At 42.8% G+C, this 19,689-nt stretch overlaps 2 protein-coding genes across 2 annotated transcripts; one reads left to right on the top strand and one right to left on the bottom strand.

Moving 5' to 3' along the window:
* LOC140611408 (olfactory receptor 10H3-like) lies at window positions 1-6,528 on the top strand. The gene is made up of 2 exons (XM_072788175.1): window positions 1-94; window positions 5,564-6,528. Exons 1-2 carry the CDS (start codon window positions 1-3, stop codon window positions 6,526-6,528), a joined length of 1,059 nt encoding a protein of 352 aa, XP_072644276.1.
* A 5,856-nt stretch (window positions 6,529-12,384) lies between these two features.
* Window positions 12,385-17,517, bottom strand: LOC140611407 (olfactory receptor 10H4-like). The gene is made up of 2 exons (XM_072788174.1): window positions 17,424-17,517; window positions 12,385-13,712 (listed from the first exon to the last, which is right to left on the bottom strand). Exons 1-2 carry the CDS (start codon window positions 17,515-17,517, stop codon window positions 12,748-12,750), a joined length of 1,059 nt encoding a protein of 352 aa, XP_072644275.1. The 3' UTR covers window positions 12,385-12,747.
* Between the last annotated feature and the right edge of the window lie 2,172 nt (window positions 17,518-19,689).

The raw sequence follows: 19,689 nt of genomic DNA, 5'->3' as shown, positions 1-19,689 counted from the left end.
ATGATATCTCAAGATGGCACAAGAGAGGTCAAGGTTGTAGGTACCCCTATCGTGCAGATGAGATCTGTTGGTGGAGGTTGCACAACACATGAAGGTAGGGGTCCCATGGAAATTTAGTTCTGAGTGACTCCCAGGCTGGGGTTTGGGAAGGCATCTGTCTGAGGATCAGGAAAGGGGGCCCTCTGTGGATCCAAACTATTACTCAAAGGTGAGACCAGATATTGGAGTTGGAGGCAGATGTGTTGTTTCGTTAAGGCCACAGGCACTAGTCATCTCAGGAGCATACAAAGCTCTCTGATCAGATGGTCATTAAACAGAGACAACACATAGACCAAAATGTGTTTAATTACATCCCAGAGAGGCATATGTTAATGTGGACTCTCCGGCTTGGACCACCAGGCCAACAGGGATAGGGAAGAACTGACCACAAGGAGAGGTAGGGCTGGACTGTTTGGTCACTTCCATTGAGCAAGAGACACCACTCTCTGAGACCCAGCTCTAAACTGCCCTTATTGTGGGAAGCCTTCTAGCGGCTTTGACCCCTGGGCAGAGTCCTGGTTTCTCACTCTGGGATGCTCAGCTCCTGCCTTCCCTTTGACCCTACTTTGACCCAAAGGGGATTAATCCAGCATCTAATTCACCCCTATCTTCCCCAAGACTGGGAGTCCCAGTCCTCAGTGGGGGCTGGGGCTCTCTGGGCAGAGCGAGACAGCAGGGAACCTTGGTTGTGTTGGAGTGTTGGAGGAAGGAGTAGAGGCAGCAGGTCCCTGGAGGCCCTCTGATGATCCTCCTGGCCCCTCCAGACCCTGAGGGCAACTCTTGCAGGTTGGTGTCCCAGGGAGCCCCTGGGGAGCAGCCTGCTGGGAAGCTACAGCCAGGTTAAAGCACACAGCATCAGTTCCAGGAGCCCTGAGGTCTGGCCCCACACCTGCCCCTGTGTGCTGCTGACAGCATCAGGCAGGAGAGCTTCTTCTGTTCTCCCCCACTGGCTGCTTCCTGGAACAGGCAGCCCAGGCTGAGGGGACCAGGAGGCTACAGGGTAGGTGGCAATACTTGGAGTTGTGGGGAGCAAGGCCCATCTCAGGATGGGGACAGGGTTTAGAAGAAGGGTCACTAGACAAGCTCTCAGCCTTGGGCAGCTGCTGTGTGTGGGGGAGGTGGGAGTGGGGTCTTCTCAGGTTGTGCATTCTGGGGCTTGGATTCTTCACCCAGCCTACTGCCCTTTGAATCTTCTAAGTCAGCATTCTTGTTTGGGCCTGAATCTGTCCCCGCTCTCCTGAAGTGTTTCTATATGTGTGGAGGAACTTTTGGATGTCACATCTCATGGAGAGGGAAGGGATGCTACTGGCATCTGGTGGGTTGAGGCCTGCTAAAGGTTGTCCAATCTGGTATCGGTGTGGTGCATTTGTCCCAGTTGGTAAACCAGTTAATTATTATTAACTCAGCCCACAGGTTACATTAGGAGTTCACTGTCTGTGTTGCATAATCTGTGGGTTTGGACAAATGTATAGTGACATGTAGATACTGTTACAGCATCATCTAGAATAATTTCAGGTGCTCTAGTTGTCATGTGCCCAAATGGAATTACCCTGGAGTGTTCATCTGCTTTTGCTTCATTCACTGAAGATCATTTTACAGGTTCATTTATGCTGCCATGTGTGCATTGAACTGCTGCCTGGGGCTCTGCTGTTTGCATTCAGCCCACGTGACTTGCCCTCTTCCCAATTTCGATTCCCAGACAGGCTTGTCCATTTCCCCACTACAGGCAATGCTACAGAACCATCCTCCGACTTGCTCCCTTCAGACAGGTGGGACAATGGAGATAGATGGTCCCAAGCACATGTCTGGTGCACACAGCCCATGTGGTCTATGCTTCTCCATTCTCGGTTCTCACCAGCATCCCTGAGAAGTGCTTTCTCCACATATTTCCACCTGCATTGGGCATTTTCTAATCCAGGGAAATGAAGAGGTATATAGTGAAAGTCAAGGGTCGTTTCCTCAGCTCTTTCCTTACCTGAAAACCATCCTTTCACGTGTCTGTGTGCCTCCTTCTGTGAGTTTTCTGCTCATGTCCTTGGCTCATTTCTGTATTGAGGTCTCCTTAGTGTTACTGGTTTCATATTTATTTTAGATAGTATTCCCAGGACACTTTTCAGCAACACAAATGCTCTTTTCCTAATTTCCACATACCTGTTCATGGATCTGGGACATCCTTTTTTGATCAAATTCTTTGGGGAAGTTCATTTCTGTTTCATTTTCCAATCAGTAACATTTACTAGTGAGAATGGCATCAGCTCTTACAGAAGATATGCTTATAAAATTCAAATGCTTTCTTTATATACAAACCTTCATATATATATGAATGACATATATATAAAACCTTCATATACCCATTTCTTGTCTTTTTATTTATTTATTTATTTAAAATTTTTTTCTTGTCTTTTTAAAATCACCTTCCCATCTGTGTTTTTGAGGTTTGCTTAAAAGTACTTCATCACTCTTAGTTCACAAAGTTGTTCTCCTGCACCTTCTCCTACATACCTCATATTCCCTTCTATGGGTGAAATCCATCTGGATTCTACCTTTGTGTACAATCACAAACTCAGGTTTACACCGTTTCACAAAATCACCATTTTCCCACCACAAACCAGTAAACAATCCATTTTTTCTGTTTGATTGTGCTGCCACCTTTACCACTTATTGGGTTTTGAATTAGGCAGGGATATCTCTGAGGCATCCAACCAGCGTTATCCAGTATCATACATATGATACATGTTTGTTCTAGGCTCATAATTGTTTTTTTTTTGAAGATTTTATTTATTTGACAGAGAGAGAGTAAGAGAGCACAAGCAGGGGAGAAGCAGGAGTTACTGAGCAGCGAGCTGGACCCCAGCACCGTGGTATCATGACCCCAGCGTAAGGCTGACACACTTAACCAACTGCGCCACCCAGACATCCCTAGGCTCACAATTTTTAAAATTATTCTGAGTCTATAAGTGAGTCTCAATATGAGGATAGATATCTTTGTATCTCTCTTGTGTATTCCATTTTTATTTATTATTTATTTATTTATTTATTTATTTATCAAATTTATTTATTTGAGAGAGAGAGAGTGTGTGTGTGCATGAGTGGGCGAGGTGCAGAGGGAAGGAGACAAGCACAACCCAGATACCCCTTAAATTTAACTTCTTAAATTGTTTATTTATTTATTTATTTACTTATTTATTTATGATAGTCACACAGAGAGAGAGAGAGGCAGAGACATAGGCAGAGGGAGAAGCAGGCCCCATGCACCGGGAGCCCGACGTGGGATTCGATCCCGGGACTCCAGGATCCCGCCCTGGGCCAAAGGCAGGCGCCAAACCGCTGCGCCACCCAGGGATCCCCAAATTGTTTTTTTTTTAAGATTTTATTTATTTATTCATGAAAGACAGAGAGAGGTGAAGACATAACAGAGGGAGAAGCAGGCTCCCTGCAAGGAGCCCGATGTGGGACTCGATCCCAGGACCCCAGGACACGCCCTGAGCCGAAGGCAGTGGCTCAACTGCTGAGCCACCCAGACGTCCCTAACTTCTTAAATTGTAAATGCAGTTGCACTGGGTATAATATGGAGGAAGAACTGACATAATTGTTACATTAACTCATCCCATCCAAGAGAGCACATTGGCTTTCATGTTTTTCATGTATCCAGACCGTCTTCTACATATCTATCAGTGGTAAAACTTCTATCCTTGGAGATATTGCATGTGTTTGGCTAATTCCTAGATATTTTATAACAGAGGTTTTCAAAGTGTGATATGAGGACCCTGGGGTCCCAGAGACCCTTTCTAGGGGCCATTAGGTCCTCACTTTTCCAATGAAGGTGAGGCTGTGTTTTTGTCATATGTTCAACTAAAAACTGCATATAGCCACAGGCTGAATGAAGGAATAGATACAGACATTGTCTTGTGTCCCACCCAGCCAGCATTGGACAAACTTGTTAAAATATAAAACAAAGCCACACTCTCACTAAATGAGTTTTTTAAATGCAGTTACTTTCTGGGGTGCCTGGGTGGCTCAGTCGGTTAAGTGTCTACCTTCAGCTCAGGTCTAGTTCTGGGTGTCCTAGGATTGAGCCCCCTGCTCAGTGCAGAGCTTGCTTCTCCTTCTCCCTCCGCCTGTCACTCCCTCTGCTTGTACTCTCTCTCTCTGTGTCAAACAAACAAATAAAATCTTTTAAAAGATGGAATTACTTTCCTAAAATGTTAATTATATTGACATTACACTGTTCCTTTAGGTTGAATCAAATGTTGGTTATTGTTCTGTAAAATGTGTTAATAACTAAATATTTTCAAAAAATCTGTTTTAATTCTAATACGGTAAGAATGGAGTGTTATAACTTATTCAAACAAAAGCTTTCTAGTGGACTCAATAGTTTTCTAGCATAAAGAAATCCTGAAGCCAGGGGCTCCTGGATAGCTTAGTTGGTTAAGTGTCTGCCTTTGGCTCAGATCATGATCCCTGGGATTGAACCCCACGTTGGACTCCCAGTTCAGTGGGGAGTCTGTTTCTCCCTCTCCCTCTGCCCTTCCCCAAATCAGGCTGTCTCTCATTCTCTCACTGAAATAAATAAATAAACAAAAGTCTTTGTTAAAAAGGAAAAGAAAAGAAAAATCCTCAGGCCAAAATATTTGAGAGCTGTCTCCTTATAGTTTGTGTCACTAATGGTAATGTTATCTTACTTTTTCCTTAAATTCTATGTTTTGCATGATTATTGTTGGTATAATTCTATGAGAAATGCTATGAGTTTGGGAAGATGATCTAGTCTTCTTCAGCTTGTGTTCTTTCTTTGTTTTAATATATTGTGCCTTCATTCTTTTACTTTTCTAGATAGGTGATCACGCCTCTTCCCTTCCAATCCAGATACTCCTTCTTTTTATATCTTTCCTCAAGTACTGTTCCAGGCTTTCAGTGCCCACCTAATGAGCAGCAGAGACAGTGAGTGGCCTTGCTTATTCCTGATTCTGAAATAATGCATTGATAAATTCCCACATCATATACTATTTGATAGTTTTGTAGTATATATTCTTAGTTAAGAAAGTCTCAGTCGGTTTCAGGTTTAGAAAAAGCTTTTTAAAAATCTTTAAGGGTTCCCTGGGTGGCTCAGCGGTTGAGCGTCTGCCTTTGGCTCAGGGTGTGATCCCGGAGTCCCGGGATCGAGTCCCACATTGGGCTCCCTGCATGGAGCCTGCTTCTCCCTCTGCCTGTGTCTCTGCCTCTCTGTGTCTCTCATGAATAAATAAATAAAATCCTTTAAAAAAATCTTTAAGATATATACATATATTAATCATCATGCTATTTATCTAAAATAATACAATGTTACATGTCAATTATCTATCAACTTTCAAATCATAAATAGGAACTGAAATTTGGTAATCCAGGATTGCTGCCTGGATTGATATAATTCATGGCATTTCCTTTTTGGTTTATTCATGTGACTAATCACATGTAGGTTTTCTGACACTGTCTCATCCTTGTCCTTCATGGAATAAACCATGTATCTTCATATCCTTTCTGGCCTCAGCAGATGCAGCTTCCGTGGCTGGTCAGAACTATAGCATGGTGTCTGAATTCATCCTCGTGGGCTTCTCCACCTTCCCACAGCATCTCCTGCCTGTCTTCTTTCTGTTCTACTTGCTGATGTACCTGTTCACGCTGCTGGGGAACCTGCTCATCATGGCTACTGTCTGGAGTGAGCGCAGCCTGCACACGCCCATGTACCTCTTCCTGTGTGCCCTGTCCATCTCTGAGATTCTGTTCACTGTTACCCTCACCCCCCGCATGCTGGTTGACATGCTCTCCAGCCACCGCTCCATCACCTTTGTGGCCTGTGCCACCCAGATGTTCTTCTCCTTCACGTTTGGCTTCACCCATTCCTTCTTGCTCATGATCATGGGCTATGACCGCTACGTGGCCATCTGCCACCCCCTGCGCTACAACGTGCTCATGAGCCCCCGTGGATGTGCCCGCCTCGTGTCCTGGACCTGGGCTGGTGGCTCAGTCATGGGGATGATGGTGACCCTGATAGTTTTTCATCTCACCTTCTGTGGGTCTAACGTGATCCACCATTTTGCCTGCCATGTGCTTTCCCTCCTACAGTTGGCCTGTGGGAAGGAGACATTCTCTGTCACCTTGGGAGTGATTCTGGTGTGTGTCTCAGCTCTGATGGGCTGCTTATCCCTCATCGTCCTCTCTTATGTCTTCATCGTGGCTGCCATCTTGAGGATCCCGTCTGCTGAGGGCAGACACAAGACCTTCTCCACCTGTGTGTCCCACCTCACTGTGGTCATTGTGCACTATGGTTTTGCCTCCATTATCTACCTCAAGCCCAAGGGCCCCCATTCTACGGACAGTAACACTCTAATGGCCACCACCTATATAGTCTTCACCCCGTTTCTCAGCCCAATCATTTTCAGCCTCAGGAATAAGGAGCTCAAGAATGCCATAAAGAAAAGCTTCCAGAGAAAATTCAGTCCCCTTAGCTCCTGACAGCTAGAGGAAATATTGTGGTGAGGAAATATGACAGAAGTGCTGCGAATAATAAGGACTGATTCCATAGGAGTTTTGTAGGGATCAGTATATGAAAATACTGCATAGGTATTGCTGGATGCATCCATAGGTGTTGGAGCAGGCTAGGTATTTGTTTTTCTACCACGGTTTTCCTCACTCTTGCATAGGTTCTAGCAATCATTATCTCTTATTCTTGACCCCATGTGATGAACCCCCTCATATTACTTCTTTCTAAGAATGTGTTATCTACCTATGGACTGGTAGGGGCATCACATGGATGTGTCTGGGCACTAATGTCAATGGTTCTTCTTGAGTGAAGAAGCAAAGAAGGACCTTCCTCTCTGCCATGAAAAGAATAAACAAAAATAAGCATAATAATAAATAGCACCATAGGGCACCTGGGTGACTCAGTGGTTGAGCCTCTGTGTTTGGCTCAGGTCAATACAAGTCCCAGGGGTCCTGGGATTGCATTGCTCATCAGGCTCCCCACAGGGGACCTACTTCTCCCTCTGCCTGTGTCTCTGCCTCTCTCTCTGTGTCTTTCATGATTAAATAAATAAAAATCTTTTTAAAAAATAATAAATACCACCAGCATTGAGGCTTTTCTTATCAGGCACTGTGTCCAATGTTTTATTTTTATTTTATTTCATTTTTTAATTGGAGTTCAATTTGCCAACGTATAGCATAACACCCAGTGCTAATCCCATCATGTGTCCAGTGTTTTATAAGTATTATCTTTTAATTATAACAAATGCACAAAAGAACATAAACTATTTGTCTCCAAGGAGATGGTTGACTGTTTATAGTTTCGCACTGTCTTTGAAGGAGATAGACCCTAGGCAGTTTTCAATGTTGATATGAGTTGAGTGACAGATGTCTAAAATGCAAAGTGGAGAAAGAGAGAGACAGAGGAACAGAGACAGAGATGGGGTAGGGGAGAAGGTTCAGTGTTTACCTAAGAACATACAGAATGTTAAAAGGGTATCGCATTCTGATAACTTATGGAAATTCTTTTTCCTATTGCCTCACATTACTTTCAGTAAAACATCAATTTCTCGTTCCTGTGTTTTACTTGACTCTATATGGGGGATGTGTTGGAGGGTACAGTGCTATGTGAAGATGGCACAGAGAGAGATGGCTATGTGAAGATCACACCCTTAATGCAGATGAGAAATGTTGGTATGAAGGAGTCGCATGGAGATCTGTCTGACTCCAATCCTGAGGTTCTGGAAACTATACACACACACACACACACACACACACACACACACACACACACACATATATACAAATGTATGCATATACACTTGTGCATACATACACACATACAAATATACACATATATGTGTATACATATGTGTATATATGTTTATGTGTATATATATGTATGTGTGTGTGTGTGTATAAATAAATATATGGTTTCCAGAACCTTAGGATTTGAGTCAGACAGATCTCCATGCGACTCCTTCATTCCAACATTTCTCATCTACATTGTATACATCTGTATATGTGTGTATATATATATGTATATGTATATATATATGTATATGTAAGTATAAATTCTTACTAAAAGTTGTGGCCAGATATTTGAGTTGCAAGCAGCATATGTTCTATAATAATAAACCTAAGAATGGCTATCACATATGAGGGCCTGCTGTTTGCCAAATGTTGTGGGAAGGGTTTCCTGTGCACTCACTTTTCTACCCTCAAATTATTATTTCTGCACATTTAGATATGACCCACATCTATTACTATTCACATTTTTGAAAAGTAGAAAATGCAAGAGATTATTTGTCCCCAGCCACAGTGTCCTGAAGTGCTGAAGCAGGAATCTATTACAATCTGCATGTGTGTGCAGTTGGTGATCAGGAATGCACCTCTCTCTCCCGTGCCTGCAGAGAGAAGTGTGGTTGTGACCAGGAGGAGAGGGCTGTCATTACAAGGAATAGACACCTTTCAGGGAAGAGGGCAGGTACAGCCTGGGCACACAGCTCTTTCACACAGCCAGAGAGAAACACTGACTCCAGAGGAGTTACAGAGACACTTTGTACACATCAACACTGACAATGAGACCCTGGGGTTCCATTTTATTATTTTACAATTATTGGTGTTAATGACTCATGCCAATCTGTTCTACCTGAGATGCCCTTATCCAGAGCCTGTGACTATGTTCCCTTTCCTGGTCAAAGGGACTGCATGCAGATGAGATGTACTTAAGGGTCTGAGACAGCCACAAGCAATAAACAGATGAATTCAAAACATATTGTAACATTAAATATGTTATATGACATATACACACCCGTGTATATATATATATATACACAAGTATATGTTTACACATCCATCCTGATAGTTCTCTTTCTCTGAGGAACTCATTTCCCCCTTAGGACTGCTTTTGCTGCATCCCAAAGATTTTGAACGGTTGTATCTTCATTCTCATTAGTTTCCATGAATCTTTTTAATTCTTCCTTAATTTCCTGGTTGACCCTTTTATCTTTTAGCAGGATGGTCCTTAACCTCCACGTGTTTGAGGTCCTTCCAAACTTCTTGTTGTGATTTAGTTCTAATTTCAAGGCATTATGGTCTGAGAATATGCAGGGGACAATCCCAATCTTTTGGTATCAGTTCAGACCCGATTTGTGACCCAATATGTGGTCTATTCTGGAGAAAGTTCCATGTGCGCTTGAGAAGAATGTGTATTCAGTTGAGTTTGGATGTAAAGTTCTGTAGATATCTGTGAAATCCATCTGGTCCAGTGTATCATTTAAAGCTCTCGTTTCTTTGGAGATGTTGTGCTTAGAAGACCTATCGAGTATAGAAAGAGCTAGATTGAAGTCACCAAGAATAAGTGTATTATTATCTAAGTATTTCTTCACTTTGGTTAATAATTGATTTATATATTTGGCAGCTCCCACATTCGGGGCATATATATTGAGGATTGTTAAGTCCTCTTGTTGAATAGATCCTTTAAGTATGATATAGTGTCCCTCTTCATCTCTCACTACAGTCTTTGGGGTAAATTTTAGTTTATCGGATATAAGGATGGCTACCCCTGCTTTCTTTTGAGGACCATTCGAATGGTAAATGGTTCTCCAACCTTTTATTTTCAGGCTGTAGGTGTCCTTCTGTCTAAAATGAGTCTCTTGTAGACAGCAAATAGATGGGTCCTGCTTTTTTATCCAGTCTGAAACCCTGCGCCTTTTGATGGGGTCATTAAGCCCGTTCACATTCAGAGTTACTATTGAGAGATATGAGTTTAGTGTCATCATGATATCTATTCAGTCCTTGTTTTTGTGGACTGTTCCACTGAACTTCTTCTTAAAGGGGAATTTTAAGAGTCCCCCTTAAAATTTCTTGCAGAGCTGGTTTGGAGGTCACATATTCTTTTAGTTGCTGCCTGTCTTGGAAGCTCTTTATCTCTCCTTCCATTTTGAATGAGAGCCTTGCTGGATAAAGTATTCTTGGTTGCATGTTCTTCTCATTTAGGACCCTGAATATATCCTGCCAGCCCTTTCTGGCCTGCCAGGTCTCTGTGGAGAGGTCTGCTGTTACCCTAATACTCCTCCCCATAAAAGTCAGGGATTTCTTGTCTCTTGCTGCTTTAAGGATCTTCTCTTTATCTTTGGAATTTGCAAGCTTCACAATTAAATGTCGAGGTGTTGAACGGTTTTTATTGATTTTAGGGGGGGATCTCTCTATTTCCTGGATCTGAATGCCTGTTTCCCTTCCCAGATTAGGAAAGTTTTCAGCTAGAATTTGTTCAAATACATATTCTGGCCCTCTGTCCCTTTCGGCGCCCTCGGGAACCCCAATTAAACGTAGGTTTTTCTTTCTCTCTGAGGAACTCAAATACAAAAAAACTCAAAAGGTAAAACGCCTTGTAGAAATGTCCCCTTTCCAGCTAAAGAGATGAGTTCCAGATCTCCGGATCCCTGGTGGGTTTTGCTTCATGTAAGTTTCTCCACCAGGTCAGGCCCCTGCAATTCAGCGTTCTCTCTGACGATGTGCGTGTCCATGTATCCTTGTAATGCAGAGGCCTCATCACTCAGGAGTTTTAGCATCTCCTCTGACTCATGCAGTCCACACGGAGCACGGAGAATGTTCCTGGTGCCCTCCAGTTTCTAGTCTACCGAGTTTGTTGGGTGGAGACCATAGGCCCTGGGCTGGGTGCCCTACAGCTATACAGTCATGTGTGTCCTCACATCACACCTGAGGGCTTTGCAGCCAATGAGCAAATCCTGCAGCCGGGCTGTTGGGACTCCTTCACCTCTGCTAATGGATTTCCAAAGATACTCAGCCCTTCCCTTAAGGAATCTCAATGCCCTAAGTCTTCTCCATAAAGAAGAATGGCCTAAGAATCTGGCTTGAAATGAATTTTGTCATGAAATCACATAACATATAATGACAGGATGCCATTTCAGGAGTCAGTTTTCTAGGGCTGCTGTAAGCACATAAACCAGTGATTTAAAACCATACACATCTCTCCTCCTCCATGTTGGAGGCCAGAAGCCAAAGTCAGGGTCACCAGGTGTGAGTCAATGTGTGAGCAGGGCTGTGTCCTTTGGGGGAATCAGGGGAGAATCTGTCTCCTGCTTTCCCAGCAGTGAGAGTCAGCAGGCATTCCTTGGCTCAAGTTCCCGCCTCAGTTACTCCAATCCCTCCTTCCTGTGTCACAACCCCTAGACTTCTCTCTGAGTCTTAACCCTCTTGCCCCCTTTTATAAGGACACTTGCAATCATAGCAGGCCCATCTGGGTGATCCTGGGTAACCTCCTGTCTCAGATCCTGAACTGCATCTCATCTGCAGGCAGATGCATTTCAAAAATGTGAACAATTTGGGTGCTTGGGTGGCTCTTTTGGTTAAGCATCCCACTCTTCATTTAGGCTCAGGTCACGATCTTAGGGTCCTGGGATCGAGCACCACATAGGGTCTGCTTGAGATTCTCTCTCTCCTTCTTCCTCTCCCCATCCTGCTCACTCTCTTTCTCTCTCTCTCACTCTCTCAAAAAAATGTGAGAAGTAACAGATGTGGGTAATAAATGTGGAAAAGTAATACTTTATTTTGGGTCTTAGAAGAATGAATGCATAGGAAACCTTTCCTACATTTGGCAAGCAGCAGGCACTCACATATGATAGTAATTCTTACATTTTTGTTATAAAAACGTCTTTTTCTGGCAACTCAATTATCTGGCCACAACTTTGAATATTAACTTACCCAACAAAAGTCCCCCTTCCTGGATCCTGAGACATATGGTTTTCTGAACCCCAGCATGGTAGTCAAACAGACCTAAAGTTGTATGTGACCCCTTCATTTACATGTTGTATGACCTCCACCAACATTTCTCATCTATTAAAGGGGTACCCACACCCTTGACCTCTCTTTTTGCCATCTTGAGATAGCATTGTGTCCTCCAAGACGTGCTCCAAATAGATTACATAAAACACAGGAATGAGAATTGATACTTTATTGAAAGCAACGTAGGGAAAAAGGGAAAAGGATTTCCATAAGATGTCAGAAAGCAACACACATTTAACATTCTGTATGTTCTTACCTCAGCACTAAACCCTCCTTGCCACCCTATCTCTCTCCTTTTCTCCATGTCACATTCTGACATCCATCACTCAACTAAGTTCAACATAGAAACATCCTTCAGGTCTATCTGTCCCAAGGGCAGAAGGAACTATTACATTCAACCATCTCCTTGGAGAAAAATAGTTAATTTTCTTTCTGCATTTGTTGTAATTCAGAGAACATTTATAAAAACACTGGACACAGTGCCTGGTGAGAAAAGCCCCAGTGCTGGTGGCATTTATTATTATGTTACCTTTATGTATGTTATGGTAAAGGCAGGTGAGAGTCCTCCCTTGCTTGTCTATTGAGGAAGAACTCTCTTCATCAATGCCTGCACATGCATGTGACTCTTTCTACCAGCCCATAGAGAAATAACACATTGTTGGAAAGAGGTAATGGGATGGTGTTAATCACAAAGGGTCAAAAATAAGAGATGATGATTGCTAGAGCCTATGCAAGAGAGAGGGGACAAACATATGGAAAAACTAATATGTAGCCTGCTCCAACACCTATGGATGCATCCAACAATACCTATTTAGTATTTCATATATTGAATACCTACAACAGTCCCCTGGAGATGATCATACCCCCAGTCATGTATCATATTCTTCATCACCAAACTGGCCATCAGGAACTTAGGGGACTGAATTTTCTCTGGAAACTTTTCTTTATGGCATTCTTGAGCTCCTTATTCCTGAGGCTGAAAATGATTGGGCTGAGAAACGGGGTGAAGACTGTATATGTGGTGGCCATCAGGGTGTTACTGTCCATAGAATGGGGGCCCTTGGGCTTGAGGTAGATAATGGAGGCAAAACCATAGTGCACAATAACAATAGTGAGGTGGGACACACAGGTAGAGAATGTCTTGTGTCTGCCCTCAGCAGAGGGGATCCTCAATATGGCGGCCACAATGAAGATGTAGGAGAGGACGATGAGGAATAAGCAGCCCATCAGAGCTGAGACACACACCAGAATCACACTCAAGGTGACAGAGGAATTCTCATTCCCACAAGACAACTTTAGGAGGGAAAGCACATGGCAGAAAAAATGATGAATCACATTAGACTTACAGAAGGTGAGATGAAAAACTATCAGGGTCACCATCATCCCCATGACTGAGCCACCAGCCCAGGTCCAGGACACCAAACGGGCACAGGTGCGGGTGCTCATGAGCATGTTGTAGCGCAGGGGGTGGCAGATGGCTACATAGCGGTCATAGCCCATGATCATGAGCAAGAAGGAATGGGTGAAGCCAAACGTGAAGGAGAAGAACATCTGGGTGGCACAGTCCATAAAAGTGATGGAGTGGTGGCTGGAGAGCATGTCAACCAGCATGCGGGGGGTGATGGCAACAGTGAAGAGAATCTCAGAGGTGGACAGGGCACACAGGAAGAGGTACATGGGTGTGTGCAGGCTGCGCTCACTCCAAATAGTAGCCATGATGAGCAGGTTCCCCAGCAGCGTGAACAGGTACATCAGCAAGTAGAACAGAAAAAAGGCAGGCAAGAGATGCTGTGGGAAGGTGGAGAAGCCCACGAGGATGAATTCAGACACGATGCTATAGTTCTGACCAGCCACGGATGCTGCATCTGCTGAGGCCAGAAAGAATATGAAGATACATGGTTAATTCCATGAAGGACAAGGATGAGACAGTATCAGAAAACCTACATGTGATTAGTCACATGAATAAACCAAAAAGGAAATTCTATGTAATTATATCATTCAGGCAGCAATCCGGATTGCTAAAGTCAACGTCTATTTATGATTTTACAAATTTATATATAATTAACACAAAACATCGTATTGCTTTATATATGTAACATACTAATTGACATATGTACATATCTTGAAGATTTTCTTAAAGATTTATTTATTTATTTATTTATTTGACAAAGAGAGGAGAAAGAGATCACACAAACACAGGGAGAGGCAGGCAGGCAGAGGGAGAGGGAGAAACAAGTTCCCCCCTGAACAGAGAGCCTGATGTGGGGCTTGATCCCAGGACCCTGGGATCATGACCTGGGCCAAAGACAGATGCTAACCCACTGAGCCATCCAGGAATCCCTTGAAGATTTTTTTAAAAATTTATTTATTCATGATAGACAGAGAGAGAGAGAGAGAGAGACAGAGGCAGAGACACAGGAGTGCCGGGACCTCGACACGGGACTCAATCTGGGTACTCGATCTGGGGACTCCAGGATCGGACCCTGGGCCAAAGGCAGGCACTAAACCACTGAGCCACCCAGGGATCCCCTCCTTGAAGATTTTAAAAAAGCTTCTTCTCAACCCGAAACTAACTGAAGCTTTTTTGGCTAGCTAAGAATATATACCACAAAACTGGCAAATAGTACATGAAGTGGGAAACTAACAATGCATTATATTAGAATCAGGAACAAGCCAAGCTTACTCACTGTCTCTGCTGGTCATTAGCTGGGAACTGATAGTCTGGAGTGCTACTTGAGGATGGTAAGAAAAGAAGGATGATCAGGATCAGAAGGGAAGAGATGTGATCATCTACCTAGAAAGGTAAAAGGATAAAGGTGGAATATATTTGAGCAAACATAGAACTCAAGCTGCAGAAGATTAGATCAACATCCCAAACTCATAATATGTCCTGTAGAATTACACCCATAGTAATCATGCAAAACATACAATTTAAGGAAAAAGTAAGATAACATGACCATTAGTGATACCAACTATAACAAGACAGCTCTTACACATTTTGACCCGGGATTTCTTTATGCTAAAAACTATTGAGCCCCTTACAGTGCTTTTGTTTGAGTAAGTTGTAACTCTCCAGTCAGTTATTAAAACTGAGATTCTTGATGTGGTTTATGTATACAATGGAATATTACTCAGCCATTAGAAACGACAAATACCCACCGTTTGCTTCAATGTGGATGGAACTGGAGGGTATTATGCTGAGTGAAATAAGTCAATCAGAGAAGGACAAACATTATATGTTCTCATTCATTTGGGGAATATAAATAATAGTGAAAGGGAATATAAGGGAAGGGAGAAGAAATGTGTGGGAAATATTAGAAAGGGAGACAGAACATAAAGACTCCTAACTCTGGGAAACGAACTAGGGGTGGTGGAAGGGGAGGAGGGCGAGGGTGGGGGTGAATGGGTGATGGGCACTGAGGGGGCACTTGACAGGATGAGCACTGGGTGTTATTCTGTATGTTGGTAAATTGAACACGAATAAAAAATAAATTTATTATAAAAAATAAAACTGAGATTCTTTGAAATATTTAGCTATTGAGCTTTGCACTGCAGAAAATTGACCAAGAAATATTATCTAGAATAAATAAGAAACCAGTTATATTAAGGAGGAGAGACTTCAATACAGAAATGAGACAAGGATATGAGCAGAGAAGTCACAGGAGGAGGTGCACAGACACATGAAAGGATGGTTTTAAGGCAAGGAGAGGGTGGAGGAAATGACCCTGCACTTTCACAGTACACCCATTCATTTCCCTAGACTAGAGAGTGCCCAATGCAGGTCAAAATATAGAAGAAAGAACTTAAGCCTTGGGCCTGTTGGAAAGAAGAGAGAATGGAGAAGGATAGACTTTACAAGCTATATGTACCAGCACAGAGCTCCTGACCATCTATTTTGAATGCTCACAGCTGTCTGAGGGAGCTGTCACAGGATGTTTCAGTAGCATTGTAGTGGGGTTATGAACAAGCTTAGTTGGGGACTATAACAGGGAAGAGAGCAGGTCACAGGGGCTGGATGCAAACACTGGAGTGCCAGACACCAGTTCCATGCACACACAGTAGCATAAATAAACCTGTAAAAGGATCTTGAGTGAATGAAGCAAAAGCAGATGAACACTCTAGCATAACTCATTTGGGTACATGAAACACAGAGCACTGGAAACTATTGTAGATGATGGTGTAATGGTGTATATAAGTCACTCTGTATCTGTCAAAACTCATAGAAAGTGCAATACAGAACGTGAATCCTAATGTAACCTGTGAGCTGAGTTAATAATAATGAATTTATATTAGTTCACCAACTGGGACAAATGAACCACATGAATACCAGATTGGACAGTCTTTAGCAGCAACTCAAGCCTCCACCCCCTAGATGCCAGTAGCATCCCATCTCTCCCTAAGAGCTGTGAAAACCAAAAGGGCCTCCACACATGTACAAACATTATATAGGGGACAGAATCAGCCTCCAATAAGAAGACTTAGAAGGTGCAAAAGACACTAGGTTGAGTGAAGAACCCAAGACCCAGAATGCACTACCTGAAGAGACTCCCAATCTGAGAGCTTGTCCTATGATCATTCTTCCAGGACTTGTCCCCATCCTGTCTTGGCCTTGCTCCCCACAACTGTCAAATATTATAACCTACCCTGTTCCTCCTGGTCCCCCCTCAGCCTGGGCTGCCTCTTCCAGGAAGCAGCCAGCAGGGAAGAATAGAAAAAGCTCTCCTGCCTGATGCTGTCAGCAGCACACAGGGGCAGGTGTGGGGTCAGACCTCAGGGCTCCTAGAACTGATGCTGTGTGCTTTAACCTGGCTGTGGCTTCCCAGCAGGCTGCTCCCAAGGGGCTCCCTGGGACACCAACCTGCAAGGGCTGCCCTCAGGGTCTGGAGAGGCCAGAAAGATCATCAGAGGGTCTCCAGGGACCTACTGCCTGTACACCTTCCTCCAACACTCCAACACAACAAAGGTTCCCTGCTGTCTCTCTCTCTGCCCAGAGGACTAGAGACTAGGGACTCTCTGTCTTGGGGGAGATAGGGGTGGATTAGATGCTGGATTAGTACCCCTTGGGTCAAGGTAGGGTCAAGGGAAGGCAGGAGCTGAGCATCCCAGAGTGAGAAACCAGGGCTCTGCCCTGAGGTCAAGGTCCCTAGAAGGCTTCCCACAATAAGGGCAGTTTAGAGCTGGGTCTCAGAGAGTGGTGTCTCTTGCTCAATGGAAGTGGCCAAACAGTCCAGCCCCACCTCTCCTTGTGGTCAGTTCTTCCCTATCCCTGTTGGCCTGGTGGTCCAAGCCAGAGAGTCCACATTAACATATGCCTCTCTGGGATGTAATTAAACACATTTTGGTCTATGTGTTGTCTCTGTTTAATGACCATCTGATCAGAGAGTCTTTGTATGCTCCTGAGATGACTAGTGCCTGTGGCCTTAATGAAACAACACATCTGCCTCCAACTCCAATATCTGGTCTCACCTTTGAGTAATAGTTTGGATCCACACAAGGCCCCCTTCCTGATCCTCAGACAGATGCTTTTGCAAACCCCAGCCTCGGAGTCACCCAGAACTAAATTTCCATGGGACCCCTACCCTCATGTGTTGTGTAAACTCCACCAACAGATCTCATCTGCATGATAGGGGTACCTACAACCTTGACCTCTCTTGTGCCATCTTGAGATATCATTGTGCCCACAATACATGCCCCAGATAAGTTCAAGTAAAACACAGGAATGAGAATTAAAACTTTCCTGAAAGTAATATGGGGGGAAGAGTAAAGGATATCCATAAGATGTCAGACAGCAACACCTCTTTACCATCCTTTAAGTTCTAAAGCAAGTGTGAACCCCTTCTCCCTTCCAGCTGTCATTTTTGTCTCTATCCTTCTATCTCTCATCCCTTCCTCTCCATTGACTCTTCCCTTTCCTTTGTGAAAATTGCCCTGTTACCAACCTCCTTGTCCTTCTTCATTCCTTTCCCAGGTTTTGCCCCATATCCAAATGTATGCAGTTTCTGTTCATATCAATTAAAAGGACTCCATCCCACTAGTTCTCTTTCTCTCTCTCTCCTTCACCTTCTAAACTCTTAACATAGAAAACCTCCCTTAGGGTCTATCTCTCAAAGCAGGGAGGAATTATAAAGAATAAACCATGGTCTATGAGACAAATACTTTATTATAATTTAAAACACAATACTATGAAATCCTGGATACAGTGCTTGATAAGAAAAGGGCCAATGTGGCATTTAATATTATGCTATTTTTGTTTATCCTTATGGTGGAAGAGAGGAAAGTCTTCCATTGTTTGCCCATTCAAGAGGAACCCTGTGCATCATTAACAAGACACACCCACATGATGGTGCCCTCCAGTCCCCAGGTAGATAATATGTTCTGTGATGCAGCTAATAGGATGGACTTCATCACTCGGGGTCAAGAACAAGAGATCAGAACCACTAGATCCCATGCAAGGAGGGCAAACTAATTGGAGAAAAACAAATATCAGGCATGCATCCATCTCCTGTGGATGTGTCTGTTTTCATATACTTGAAACCCATAGAACAGTTCTAGGGACACAGCAGTTTTGTCATATTTCCTCACCATTGTATTACCTCCAGCTGTCAGGAGATTAGGGGATTGAATTTTCTCCGGATGATTTCTTTTTCTTTTTAAGATTTTATTTATTTATTCATGAGAGACACACAGAGAGAGGCAGAGACACAGGCAGAGGAAGAAACAGGCTCCCTGCAAGGATTCAAAATAATATTAATAATAAATAAATAAATAAAACTCTATGTTTTATAAAAATTCAATATAATAAATGATTATCAAATATAATATGTAATAATATACATGTATGTAATAATAAAGCCCTTCTTACCCTCGCTATATGTAATGCACTCTAATACTTCCTATTCTATTCTGTTCTGTTTCATTTTTCTAAAAACTTATGGTCCGAATCCACTAAATTTATTTCATAGACCCGCTAGTGCGCCAGTGACCTGCATTTTTTAACATATTCTACATACTTCTTCATGTACAATGTAACTGTATACAAGATAAGTTGCTAGAACTGATCTTCTGAAGGTTATATGCCTTTAAAATTTGTATAGATGTTGGCCTGTTAGTGAATGGGTGACGGGCACTGGGGGTTATACACATAATATTTTCATATATAACAATATATTATTATATATTTATCACTATTATAATATAATTGTGCTATAGAATGATATTAATTATATTTGTATATTGATATATAATTTATATCATAGCATATATAAAATATATGCAGTATATTATATATTATATGCCTTTTTAACATATGTACCATATTAATATGGTATACTATATGTTACATATACTATATATAGTATTATAGTATATAATACATACTATATATAACTTAATATATATCACATTTTATATAGTGGAACAATACAATTATAGCATAGTATAATATGTAATATATTGTAATAGCATTAGAACAAGCATAGTAGCATAGTAGGCTACAATGGTAAGCAAGACAGAGTCCTTGCCCCTGAGGAGCTTACAATCTAATGGGGAGATTTACGGGGGACTAGAGTACCATGTGAAGGCTGCAAAATGCTTTAAGAGTGTCAAGAGCTGTGATTTTACATTTTTTTCCTCCTGTCAAACTTAGCAACTTGCCACATATTCCATAGAAGTGAAGGTCTCAGCATATATGAGTCATAAGTACATGTGAAGGATGGGCTCTCCAGGCCCTGGGCTGGGTACCCTGCAGCTATACACTGGAGGACCTTGCTACCAATGAGCAAATCCTGCAGCTGGGCTGTTGGGACTCCTTCACCTCTGCTAACAGATTTCCAAAGATACTCAGCC

This window comes from Canis lupus, chromosome 19 (assembly GCF_048164855.1).
Source record: "Canis lupus baileyi chromosome 19, mCanLup2.hap1, whole genome shotgun sequence".
NCBI lineage: Eukaryota > Metazoa > Chordata > Mammalia > Carnivora > Canidae > Canis > Canis lupus.
The sequence above is the reverse complement of the archived record's forward strand: the minus strand, read 5'-3'. Positions and strand labels throughout refer to the sequence as shown.